This window comes from Trichoplusia ni, chromosome 2 (assembly GCF_003590095.1).
Source record: "Trichoplusia ni isolate ovarian cell line Hi5 chromosome 2, tn1, whole genome shotgun sequence".
NCBI classification, from domain to species: Eukaryota; Metazoa; Arthropoda; class Insecta; order Lepidoptera; family Noctuidae; genus Trichoplusia; species Trichoplusia ni.
Genome location: NC_039479.1, coordinates 8,343,968 through 8,357,133, shown reverse-complemented (window position 1 = coordinate 8,357,133; position 13,166 = coordinate 8,343,968). Strand labels below are relative to the sequence as shown.

The 13,166-nt window shown below is 36.4% G+C and overlaps 1 protein-coding gene across 9 annotated transcripts in view; it reads left to right on the top strand.

The window, feature by feature from the left end:
- The window catches only part of LOC113506245 (serine/threonine-protein kinase tousled-like 2), a 33,618-nt gene extending 21,850 nt beyond the window's left edge, over positions 1 to 11,768 (top strand). For 5 of the 9 annotated variants that reach the window (XM_026889104.1, XM_026889097.1, XM_026889126.1 and 2 more), the window contains 13 exons: positions 1,414 to 1,504; positions 2,733 to 2,885; positions 3,202 to 3,362; positions 3,862 to 3,951; positions 4,037 to 4,177; positions 4,259 to 4,464; positions 4,882 to 5,125; positions 5,769 to 5,920; positions 7,273 to 7,416; positions 7,731 to 7,878; positions 7,973 to 8,223; positions 8,571 to 8,790; positions 8,900 to 11,768. In XM_026889104.1, the coding sequence (XP_026744905.1) occupies positions 1,414 to 1,504; positions 2,733 to 2,885; positions 3,202 to 3,362; positions 3,862 to 3,951; positions 4,037 to 4,177; positions 4,259 to 4,464; positions 4,882 to 5,125; positions 5,769 to 5,920; positions 7,273 to 7,416; positions 7,731 to 7,878; positions 7,973 to 8,223; positions 8,571 to 8,790; positions 8,900 to 9,106 (2,208 nt within the window). In that variant the 3' untranslated portion in view covers positions 9,107 to 11,768. The other 4 variants (XM_026889133.1, XM_026889120.1, XM_026889112.1 and 1 more) reach the window with 4 other exon arrangements.
- Positions 11,769 to 13,166: the final 1,398 nt, after the last annotated feature.

Genomic DNA, 13,166 nt, shown 5'->3' with positions numbered 1-13,166 from the left:
CATGATAAAATATACATAGACTGTGTTACCACTACGAAACGTTACAGTTTTTAATCTGTTGGCCTCAAAGCACCTTTCTTAATATCGGCAAAATTTTACTAATATTTCCCATAAAATTCTTGTATCAAAAATATAATAATAGGTCGGTCATTTAATTTGAATAAATCCCTACAGTTACGAAATATACGACCTATTTAAACGTTAAGTACACTTGTGAGGATCGATGGAATAGGTTCTCTCTTGCCTACCTGTCTGTTTGTAATGTAGGTACCTATGTAAGTAATACCTACTTGGATTAATGGCGCCATGTTAATCATAATTATACTTAAAGAAAATAATAAACAACATAACTCTTTTACATTTACGGCATTAATGATGTTTATTGAATTAAACATAACTTAATTTTGATTTTAAATTTCATACATATAAAATATCATTATTTACACGTTTACTTATTTATATAACGTAGCTTTTCGTTTTCACGTAGGTCAGTTTATCGCAGTGGAACTTGGTTGAAAATGAATACCTATCTACTATACCTAGCTAACTATATATCTGCGTACATTGAAGTGGCTGCATAGTAGTCCTATCTGTGTTTATATGTTGGTACATCGCAGTCGGCACAGACGCCTACGTAACACGTCCAGTAAGCAGTTTGTTGTGGGGCACGAGCGCCGATATCACGTACCTACTCGTTCGGTCGGTGGCACGCCGCCCGCCACCCGCCGCCGACACCGCCACCGCCACCTCATTGCGGGAATAATCGGTCAACTCGATTTCGTATCCATTTCTTATGTTCAGTTCCTAGTGAATAATTAATTAAACAAACTAACAATAAACTGTTCATTCAAAACTGAAATCGTAGTTACCTACATAACTTTAGTGCAAAAATCGAATTAAGTAGTCAACAACAACACGATTGCAATCGCGGGCTGTTGACCTGTAGCTAGCTCAGAGCGAATGTGAGTGAACGCACAACGTTCTTTCGTACCTACCAGGTAGCTAGTAAAATTATTTAATGTTTATACACTTTGTGGTTAACGTACAACTGCAGGCTAATATTTTTCACTGGATTTAACAATGCTTTTGGCCTTGTATCCTTGTAAAATGGCGCCTCGCCCGTCGTTATTATTATTACATTCGAAGCAAACTTCGTGACGATCTCTCACTCCACCCCCCTTGCGTTCCCCGCGGATGCGTATCCGATTGTCGCGACTGGCATTTCGTTTACAACTTGTCAAACTAGTTAGGTTATTTAGATGAAGTGAGAAATAGTAAAATAATTGATATGGATACTTTTCCTTACACGTAATTTGTAAGTAAAGGTGGCTTTGTGTTTAAATAAGTGAGAGCAAGAGTATTACGGATTGAAACTGGGCGAGTCATATGTAAAGACGCCATCTTTCTTTACAGATGTCAGCTGGGTCACAAATTCAGATGGCACCACAAACCACTGTCAACACGGGGCAACCTCTACACAATCAGGACTCCAATATGAGCACAGGTAAATTGTGATTTAGTGATAAAAGTGCAATAAATATTTGTGATTTGTGATCAGTGCTCTCAGTGTTTACTTCAAGCCGGCTCGCCGTCAAAGGTTAACCTTTTGTACAAACTCTTGAGGACTAACTTGTGTGAAAAACTGTCATCAAACGAAGGATTGTGACGTCATTTATCGTATATGATGCCGGATAGGAACCGTGAAAGTGCCGTTTTTCTTCTCGACAACCGAGACTATTGCGTGCCACAATGCATGACTATAAAAGCGGAGCTAACATAAACCACGTCGGCCTACTGAGCTCCTTGTCAAAAAGTGAGTTAACTGGTCATGATTTAATTGACGTGTTAAGTTATAGAAAGACATGTAGTATTTGTTGACACATCTGTCAAAGTGACTAAAATGTAAAGTGTGAAACAAACAACAATATCCACAACCTCAATCAAATATGGCTTACTGTTAAAAGAATTAACTCTTGAAATTTAGTTTAAAATCCACACTGCAAGTTTATTAGATTTTATTTTATGTAAACAGTAAAACATATAAGATTTTGGGCCAAGACGCTTGTACAATTAGGTTTTATTGTGAACTTATTTGCTGCATGCATACTATCTGATTATTATTTGCTAATAACTCTTGTTATTTACCATCCATTCAAATAATAATGAAGCTTTATTAGTTATAGTAAATTGAATGCATAATATTTGACCAATTTGAATCCTATACTGTACTGAAACGACGAGCCTCGCAGTTCTAGAGTATGTAAGATTGGCCTACTGTGTTCCCACCTTGTGATAAAATACTCTTAGACCATTGGCAGAAACAACAAACAGTGAATTCATGTTATTTGACAGTATGTCATAAATATTGCTGAAGTAAAATGTTATTTCAAACTCCCTTGCATCAAGTTGTTTCTCCCAACGGTTAGATAGAAGCCTGCTATTGCACTTTTACTTGTCATCAGACTAAAGACGTCAGAATTTAAGTCCATTTGCAGTAGGATCAAGCCTATTGCAACTTGTGTGGGACATTTAGGATTTCACTTGATAGCAATTTTTAAATGTAATATTATAATATTGTTAAATATTAAACAAAAATACTTATTGTTAATCATATCATATTGTCCTTCATACAATCTTATATTGGACTCGTTAAGCTATGTTATAATAACCTTTCTATTAATGATTTGTATGGATTGTGTTGTTAGAATAATACCCATTTTACCACTTTACAGGGTCATCTCATAGCGATAAAGAAGTTGATGCTTTAACTCCAGAAAAGTCTGCTGCTATGCGAGGCTCAACTGTTGCACCTGGCACTGCTCTAGTGCCCCCGAGTGGTGCCACACCTACTATAGCCATGCCAGAAAGGAAAAGAAAACGAAAAGGTATGTTTACATTACAATGTACTTTGTTTCTAACCACATATAACTTTTAAATCGAAAATTAATATGTACTCAACTTCATTTCATTTTAATTGACCTAAGATTGAATTAAAATAAGATATAACAGATTGATATATTTAATACAAGATCTTTTACGGAGATAGAAAACTATTACTTTATGTTAAAGTGATTATTTATGTAGCCAAATGTTTGATAAATTATTTACTTGCTTTACTTGGTGTTCATAACAGCACCTGTTTCCACAAAAGCCTTGTATGGTCAATAATCATGTATTAATAAGGATTGTAACTTATTTCAGGAGAAGAAGGCGTTGGCGGCGGTGGGGGTGGGGGTGGTAAGCAGCGGCATAACTCATCAGACAAAAACATTAGGGAATACTTCTCAAAACACCCCTCATCCAGTCCTGTCAGGCATGCTGGTGCGAAGTCACCTTCGCCGCAGGGCGCTAATTATCCTATGGTAAATATATTTATTTTTATGCTGATTTTCTAATTTAACAAACTGAGTGGAATGTATGTGACAAATGTTCTGGAGGTATATTAGTAGTCACTTGATGTCTGCCATGAATAAATGTTTTCCTGCTCATTTAATGTTCTGAAGACCAATAAGATGTACAGCATAGAAGGTTACCTTGCTATGACCAGATTTTTTCACATAAAATACTAATAAATTTAATGCTTAAGGTTGGAATCTGTGTTGGACTAGCTCATGACTCATTAAGAAGTTATTAAAACTACTCACTTTCCTTATTGGATAATAGTAATTTTATATTACTTGGAAATAAATCTTATGGGTATGGGAATATTTTAATTTAGGAAATCAACCTAGAAACTACCTTAATCCTGAGTAAATATATCACTATCCAAGTATTACACTGAGATAATACGTAATACATACCTTAAAATAAGATTATTTGTATTAAGAGAAAGTCTATATTAAAATCATGACATTATTCCAGTACCCACCGTCACCCTCGTCGTTACTGCCTTCTGGTGCCGATTTTTTACGTTCGGCATCGCAGCAACGACCCCACACTACTGTTAAACAGGTAGAATACTTTCTCTCCACTAATTAACTTACTTATTTACTGTTCTTAATATATTATTAACGACGTTTAATGTCTCTGTCTCTAGGTTCAAACGGAACTGACGTGTCAGAGGATACAGGAGTTAGAAACTCAAGCATCTTCTGATTTAGAACTAAGAAATAATAAAATAGAAGAATTAACAAGAACTAATGAAGAATTGAAACATCAAGTGCAAGCACAGAGCAAGGTATTACATACATTCATCATAAAAAAAAAAAAAAATCAAAGAGTTAGAAGTTACAGATTTAATGTGTTGTTATTCTTCCAGGTAATAGAGCAACATAAATCACACATCAATAAATGTATAGATGTTGTTAAAAAACTCTTAAATGAGAAAAGTACTATTGAGAAGAAAGAGGCTCGACAGAGGTGCATGCAGAATCGACTGAGGCTTGGCCAGTTTGTTACACAGCGTGTCGGCGCTACGTTTCAAGAGAATTGGACTGATGGATATGCATTTCAAGAATTAACAAGGTAGGTTTGTTTTTCCAAGTGTAAATACTGTCTAAGGTTTTTTGACAGACTTCATGTAAACTTATTTGCCATTTAGTACCAATAAGCATTATTGCATACAGGATAAACATTTTAAATTGTAATGTTGCCTCTTTAGGTCACAGCCATAAGTTTATATTATATTTCGCTCTAAATTACTCATAAGGACATCAAATTATTTTCATTGATAAGTGGCCTAATGTGTTAGAAAGAAAGTGTTCATGAAATATATTTTGAGTTAACAGAATATCCCATTTAAGTTTTTGTTTCGAATTTATAGTAATGTAAACTTCTAACATGCCAATATCATGTACTCTTATGCAAGTAAGTTAGATACCTAGAAAATCTCGTAGAATCCAAGTACTGGTGTTATTATTTATATTTTGTTTATATCACCAGGCGGCAAGAAGAAATAACAGCAGAAAAAGAAGAAATAGATCGACAGAAAAAGTTATTGTTCAAAAAGCGGCCGGTGAACAACGAGGGCGGCGGCGGGCGCGGCAAGCGCTCGTCCAGCGCCGCGCCCAGCACGCCGCAGCCCTCGCCGCTGCACAACGGGACCGACGCGCCCACCTTCCTCAAGCCCGACCCGCTGCCCAGCATGACCTATCAGGAGTATTATGAAGCTGATGAAATATTAAAGGTAAGGATCACCTCAGATACTGCTCTCAAACCCTCCAAGCCGAGCAGCTAAAAAACTAAAAGTTAACTTTCATAGATAGAAGAAAGAAACATCAATTTTACTTTTCTTAATTTTAATTATTTGCCTGAGGCCTTGTTTGTATAGGTCACAAACACTACATTTTATTCAATTTTTTTTACCTGATCTAACACGCATTGTACCTATTTTGCAAATATATCTACGCTCTGTAACTTATCCGACATGTGTATAATTTTTTGATGAATACTATAAATATATTCATCATGCAAGTTTTATGAGATGCCGGCCAACCTTAAAATATTTTTGTATTCAACACTATGACAGGAGATAAGCTATTTCACTGTTTGACGTACAGATACGAGAGTCGTTAGTCGTTTTTTCGACAGTACCTTACAAAACTTTCTCACTTTTGTATTGGATCCCTATTTCAATATTTAAACACTTTCAATACAAAAAGAAAGTTGTATTATGTTGGTCTGCAACCGATTGTGTATTGAGTTGCTAAGTGAAAAACCTGTATTATAATAAAATGACTATTTTTGTAAAATCTTAAAAATGTCAAGGACCTTTTTTGTTTATTCTGCAACTGGTTCAATTATTAAACAAGAACCATAACTTGTTTCAGCTGAGACAGAGTGCACTTAAAAAGGAAGACGCAGATTTGCAGCTAGAAATGGAAAAATTAGAGAGAGAAAGAAATCTTCACATTAGGGAACTAAAACGGATACACAATGAGGATCAGAGCCGGTTCTCACAACATCCTGTGCTTTCTGAAAGGTAAGTTTCTTTGCTGTAGATTACTTACATATAGGGAAGCCAAATCTGTGATGTGTAGTTAGTTTAGTTTCTTAAGTTACATTTTGGTTTTACATTCACAAATATTCTTAATAATAATCTTGGATAAACCTTTTATTCTGTTACCACTGGGTTTTTCGTCCAATACTTACTATTGCTCATAACTTGTCACCACGAGGCAAGCATAGGTCTCCCTATGTTTATGCCTTTCTTCTATATTTCCTGCCCATCATATTGCTGCATATTTCTACCAATTATTTGATTTGAGTACTAGGCCTATTTTAATATAATCCTACAATTTGTCTCATTCATATGTAGATAAGTATGATAAATTGTTTATGACTCTAAAACTTAAAAAGTAAGCCTCTTACATTTTATTACAATGAGATTCTGATACACCATAGTAATGCGCAATTGATATACAATAGTCATACAAACATCGCATAACTAAATTTATATTCAATACATGAAAATAAAATGGCTGGCATACACACGACGTTAATCTGTTAATCATATAAACTTTACAAGTCATATTGAAATAATTAACTATACTATAATAGTATTTGTTTTGTCCTTTAATACCATAAAGACCCTTGGATTAAAAACGTTAATAAGGCATAAATCAATATCAATATAACCTTGAACTTTTGTTTTGATCTACGCATTAATAAGACCAGAGTAAATACATAGAATTCTGTGAGTCTTGTACACGTTGTATTGAATGAACCGTTATGAAAAGGTTCTTTACGTGTATCTGCTGATATGAAGCGACATATAACGCAATTATAACATAATTGTAACGGTTCCCCTGCTTAATGACCAGTGGCCATAACATTGCTATAATTATCAGTCGTTCCAACAACGCCATTTTATTAATTCCATACATGTCTGTAACAATTGTTTTTGCCAAATGGTTATAGGTATATAACAGCGTATTCGTGCTACTTACTTACATGCTTTTTAAGTACAAAGTTATGATAATATGTCTGTCTATAGATTACGGAATAAATCTTATATCTTATAGGATACCGTTATTTAATCATGTATATTGCATCAAACATGCACTTCTCTAAAATCTTAAATTGTTTTCTCGTTGGAAACTTTACTTCTTAAAGGATCACATTAAAACCAAAATCAAAATTCATTTATTCAAATTAGGCTACTAAGTAGCACTTTTTGAAGGTCAGATTATTGGACAGCACCCAGTTTCGCCCACCCTTCACCCCTTCCTAAGTGCTTTTGCTATGAGAGAAGAAACGGCGCAACAAACTCCCCAGCAGCACGCTGTCATCACCTCAAGGGATATTATTAAAACCGATTACATGTTTTATTAGATATCTGCTGCTCATGTTGCTCGGCAAAGGCGGCTTCAGTGAAGTCCACAAAGCGTTCGACCTTCGGGAGCAGCGATATACAGCCTGCAAAGTGCACCAACTAAACAAAGACTGGAAGGAAGACAAGAAGGCCAACTATATCAAGTGAGTCCGTGTATGATGGCATACGTCATTTTTCATATTTTTAAAATTAAGTAATTATAAAGTATCCTACTTTAGTTGCACAAAGAGCTTCAGTTCTAGCCGGTTATAAGGCTTTGTACAGACAAAAAAACAGTTGAGCTTTTGCTAAAATTTTTGCAAAAATAAAAAGCAACTTTTACTATGACCTCATTGTTCTTTGTTCAATTAACAACATACCGATTTTTATAAGACGATTTAAAACCATATTTTTTGAATGAATATGAAACTACAGAAAATATTAACGTAAACTCATAATATTTTATGTTTATTTACAGGCATGCGTTGCGGGAGTACAACATTCACAAAGCACTAGACCACCCTCGCATTGTAAAACTATATGACGTATTTGAAATTGATGGCAACTCCTTTTGTACAGTCCTTGAATACTGTAATGGTCATGATCTCGATTTTTATCTCAAACAGGTAAATATACTTTATTTTGAAGGTATACTGAATTCTGGTTTTTAATACCCTTTTTTGGACATGTTTTTAATGATTGCTTTATGTTTAATTTTAGCATAAGACTATTCCAGAGCGCGAGGCTCGCTCTATTGTTATGCAAGTAGTGTCAGCGTTAAAGTATTTGAATGAGATTAAGCCGCCGGTCATCCACTACGACTTGAAGCCCGGCAACATTCTCCTCACTGAGGGCAACGTGTGCGGCGAGATCAAGATCACAGACTTTGGCCTGTCCAAGGTCATGGATGAGGAGAACTATAATCCCGATCACGGGATGGACTTGACAAGCCAGGGGGCGGGAACTTATTGGTAAGTTGTAACGTTGTTAGCTTACGTTATATTACAACAATTTGGCAAATGATAATAACACACTCAAACTCTTTTTGTCAGTTGCTTTGTCAAACTGATTGTTTTGGGGCTTTTAGCTAAGGAAAAGCCTTGATGTAACTCCAAAAACCTTGTCAAGCCATTAGGTTAGATACCATAATATTATATGTTGATGTTATTTGTTTTCGATCTTCCTAAATTGACAATCAATCTTTATTGAGTGTCTTTCTCAGCATAAAAGATTCTCAGTTCTAAAAGCTAGTCTCTCTGAGTATAATGTGGTATATATGGTATATAAAAAAATAAAGTTAACTTATTATATTCGACAGGTACCTACCGCCTGAGTGTTTTGTCGTTGGAAAAAACCCACCAAAGATCAGTAGCAAGGTGGACGTGTGGAGCGTAGGAGTGATCTTCTACCAGTGTTTGTACGGCAAGAAGCCGTTCGGCCACAATCAGAGTCAGGCCACCATATTGGAGGAGAACACGATACTGAAGGCGACTGAAGTGCAGTTTGCCAACAAACCTACGGTCAGCAACGAGGCTAAGGTATGGTTCATACGTGTTTATGTATTTATAACATTATACGTAAAAATTCACATACCTTCCTATCATAAAGTTGTGAGAGATCCTGTGAGTAATGTGGGGTGTATTGCAGAGCTTCATCCGCGCGTGCCTGGCGTACCGCAAGGAGGAGCGCATCGACGTGTTCGGGCTGGCGCGGCACGAGTACCTGCAGCCGCCCATGCCCAAGTCGCGCGGCGCGGGCGGCGGCGGCGGCGCGGGCGCGGGCGGCTCGGGCGGCGGCGGCGCGGCGGCGGGCGCCTTCAGCTCCAACATGTTCGGCGCGGGCTCGTCCTCCTAGCCGCGCCGCCGCCGCCCTCGCCAGCCGGCGGCGCAGTCTCCGCGGTGTACATAGTGTAGTGGCGGCGGACGCGAGCGCCAGGGGCGAGGGCCGGCGGCGCCCGCGCCCGCGCCCGGTGTCGTTCGACTCTCGTAGACGTACTTTTTAGTTTTGAAACTTTGTCAGTTAATATCCAGAGTTGTAAAATGACTAAATATCATTTACAGATAAATTGTTTAAGATTATGCTTAACTGTTGACTGTATTTATTGAGCAGGTGATAAATTGTGATTCTCCATTTGTGAATGGTTTTATCCTTTTATCACTAAAGAGGAATCCTGGGGACTATCCCTTGCATATTATATAAGCTATTAAAAAAGTTAAAAATATTATAAAACGTGTTTTATTAAGGCTCCGAATATAAATTATTATGCATTATGTATGTACGGCATGTAAATTAGTTCTTTACGGCACTCGAAAGTCTGATGGCGACAGAAATGTTTTAGATTTTATGATTGTTCCATCTAAAGCATTTCAATAATATTAACTAAGACATAATATTTGACCATTGTCCTAAAGACTTTCATTTGATTTATAATTGGAGCCCGATATCCTTAGCTATTAAATTGTGACATATTCTCAACTGTATGTTATGTTTTGTAAGAAAATTATACCCGAATGAATTGTTTACATTAGGTCGAATTTTATACTTGTTCTTTTTTATGTAACATTTTTTTCGTCACCAGTTTTGCACCTTTCTTAATTTTATTTAAATATTGATTTTGGAATATTCAACAAAAGTGGGGAACATGATCATGGTTCGACATGTTGCTCCCCCGATTTAGGATACAAAATTGAGTCAAAAGTCCATTGACGTAAGCCTATTTGTGAGAAAAAAAGATTGATTTATAAAGAATTATAAGTCGGTCTTCCCATGTACAAAAATCATTTTGGCTTTTGCCGCCTTAATAACGGGGTGTTAACCTAACAGTCAAGATACAAGCAAAAGCATACTTCATAAAAGAAATTGGATATATGAATTGGAAGGTGGTTTTCACTATTGTCATTTGGATTATATTGTAACCCCTATCAATATTTAGTCAGTAGTTATTTGCTAGACGACTAAAAATTTATCGTTGCCTACCAATATAAAACAAGGCTCTGTATTTTTTCAAAAAGACATGGAGACAAGATTGTCTGTTTATCGACAGTTATGTACCGTTAGCAGAACTGTATGCAAAGGTTGTGTTATGGGTATGTTTTATATATATAATTGGTGTCCAAATAAGCAAAGATGATACGTGCATGTTTGTGTAACTGCGACACGGATAATCTTCTTTACCTGCAGTAGTAGTATTCATAAAAGAAGGATAACTATCTGCGTGAGTGCAGATAAATTATCAAGAGGGTTTGGATATACTAGTACAAGTTAGGAAAATAGAAAAGCTAAAAACAAAAAAATGCATACGGTCCTTTAAATAATTCTCTTGTAAATAATAGCAACTAGCAGAAAATTTTACTAATCCACAAAGTATTTGAGAATTCCGACAAATTATTCAGACCCGCCCTCAACATTGAGGAACTATTCATAAACTCATTACAGTAGATGGCGATGTATCAGTGTTGCCATATTTCATACAGCACGCATATATGGCACGTATGGAGTGCTAGTAGTGTTTAACGAGGTAAACGTTGAAAATCTTTATTACAAACTATGCTATGTATGAAATATCATGTAGCGACATCTATCTCAAAACTTAAGAACTTACAGTAAGTTGCCGCCTTGCAATATGGAGTTAATTCTAAACTTATGGTCGGATGTGCGGAAAGACTTGATTAACATAGGTGTAGAGGGCGAAGTAGGATAGTAGTAAAGTGTGTAGCCGAGTATAAAATTCCGCCTCGCAGTACCGTCAGGAACCAAGATTTGGTTTTATTCATACTCAACATGAGATCATAAAACTGACTTAGTTTTGCCATTGTTACGACTTTAGACTTACGACTGTCATCTCCATATTATAGAATTGTAAAATAAACATTACTTCGCTTCATGTTAGAAGTTGGATAAATGCTTTTTAGCGTGCCCTATCCAAAGGGTTAAAACGGAGCCCTTAATCTGAGGCACCGCCGTGCTGTCTGTCCGTCTCTCCACTCATTTGTCACCATGCTGAATCTCATAAACCGTGGTAATAAGCCAGTTGAGATTCTCAGGGGATGCTTTTTGTTGCAGCAATAACAAAAAAATAATCATAAATTTGTGCAGTCAAATCAATAACTGGAATCTACCTCAAAACTATTGGCACCCAACCGATTTGGTTCTATAGCCTATTACGGAACCCTTTGTGTCGCTACACCGACGCGTACTTAACTGGATATTAGTGTATTAATTATGCAAAAAGGTACTGCAACATTAAATTCGACCAAGTTTGAACTTTGCCGGTGTCTTGAAAGCTGAAGGATAATAAAGACGTAGTGTCAAAGTTAAGAAAAACGTTTAATCTCCTAGAACGGCAATTGTTAGTTTTAAAAGTGGTGGACCCTGTCGTTTCAGCAAATCCGATAAGGTCTTGTAAAAAAATAGCTTTGCGTCGAGTTACGAAAAAAACCTATTCGTTACTTTAAAAGAAATTACTCCTCACAATAAGAATTATATTCTACAAACACTCGAGTAACAAGCACGAAGGCATCCAAATTCAGAACATGAATTACCGAAAATAACTGACGAGGTCCACAATGCCGAACGTATTCAATTTCTCCTGTTATTACAGGATCAATGTGCGTTCTAATCAAAATCTGAATTTCCGTTGACTGAGTTACAGTAAAAAGGCCGCTAATAGTACATTTACGGTACGGCACGGTACTGAGAATCGTTCCATTTGCAGTACCAATAACCGAAATCTTATTCATTAGCCAACATGTATGTAGCTACTTGTTCTAGTTCATTGAAAGTAAATAACTCAATTACATAAACAAATAAGAAGCCTAGGTAGGTATCTAAGTAGTAATTTTTGTTCCTTTATTTTTGCTAGGTGTGTAGCATCGGATTCGTTAGTAGGTAGGTAATTGGATAGAAATGAGATTTAATTATAACAAAAGACAATATTAAACTCCGCTCCGTGTGCACTCAACGCTTTTTTCACCTGACAGTGATATTCTATAGGTAGTTCTATTCATTGAATTCTTATTAACAGTGACCTCGTTGACGGCGATTTTAATTAGAGGGAATTTCCAAGCTTACGCCCGGCACGGCATTACTGCATTTCAAAAGTTTCCTGGCTAAACCGGGTTTGTAAGGGCAAAGAATTAAACGTTTCGCCGCTCGCTCAAAAAATATTTATGGCACGGGCCACAGAGTTCTGACATAATGACTTTTCCATTTCTGTTATTAAAAGTTTTCAAAGTCGGGTTCATGGCTTTATAATGTGTAACCTACCCACTACAAGCTCCTGAGTCCTTCTGAATGTTTCACCTTGTATTTATTCAGTTTCTACTTTGCAAAATTTGAAGTGGGTAAATGTAATATAATCTAAAGTCAGTGGTTTATGTTTTTTAGTTTCGTAGCCAGAAAAAATAAGATAAAAGTAACTAGGTAATTAAAATTTATACCCAGAAAGTTTATTTACATCCTTATTAATCGAAGAGACAATTTTATAGCCAGCGATAATGTTATTGTAGGTGTATTACACAAATTTACCCGCTGTTTCAGAAAGCGGGTCAATTTAGCGTAACTTAAATTACTTAATGGGAACGGTTTAAAAAAAAGTGACGTCCAGTCTCGGTCGTTATCCACTACTTGCTGAAGATCGAGTCCTCGTTAACATCTGGTAAGTACCTACTTACTTATGTCAGAATACCAAATTTATATAGTCTGAATATTAATTCATTATCTCTTCAGAAGTCTGTAGCCTATGAACGTAGGAAATGACCCCCAGAGACACTTGAGCTCACGTCAGCAGTTTCTTTTGTTTTTCTCTTCCATAGTCTCCGAGCTCCTGGCATTTGCATCTCTGCCCGCGGAGATGTGTATTTTACAACTCAGTTTTGCTCATTAGAAATGCTAAGTCTAGTTTTATGTAAATCTA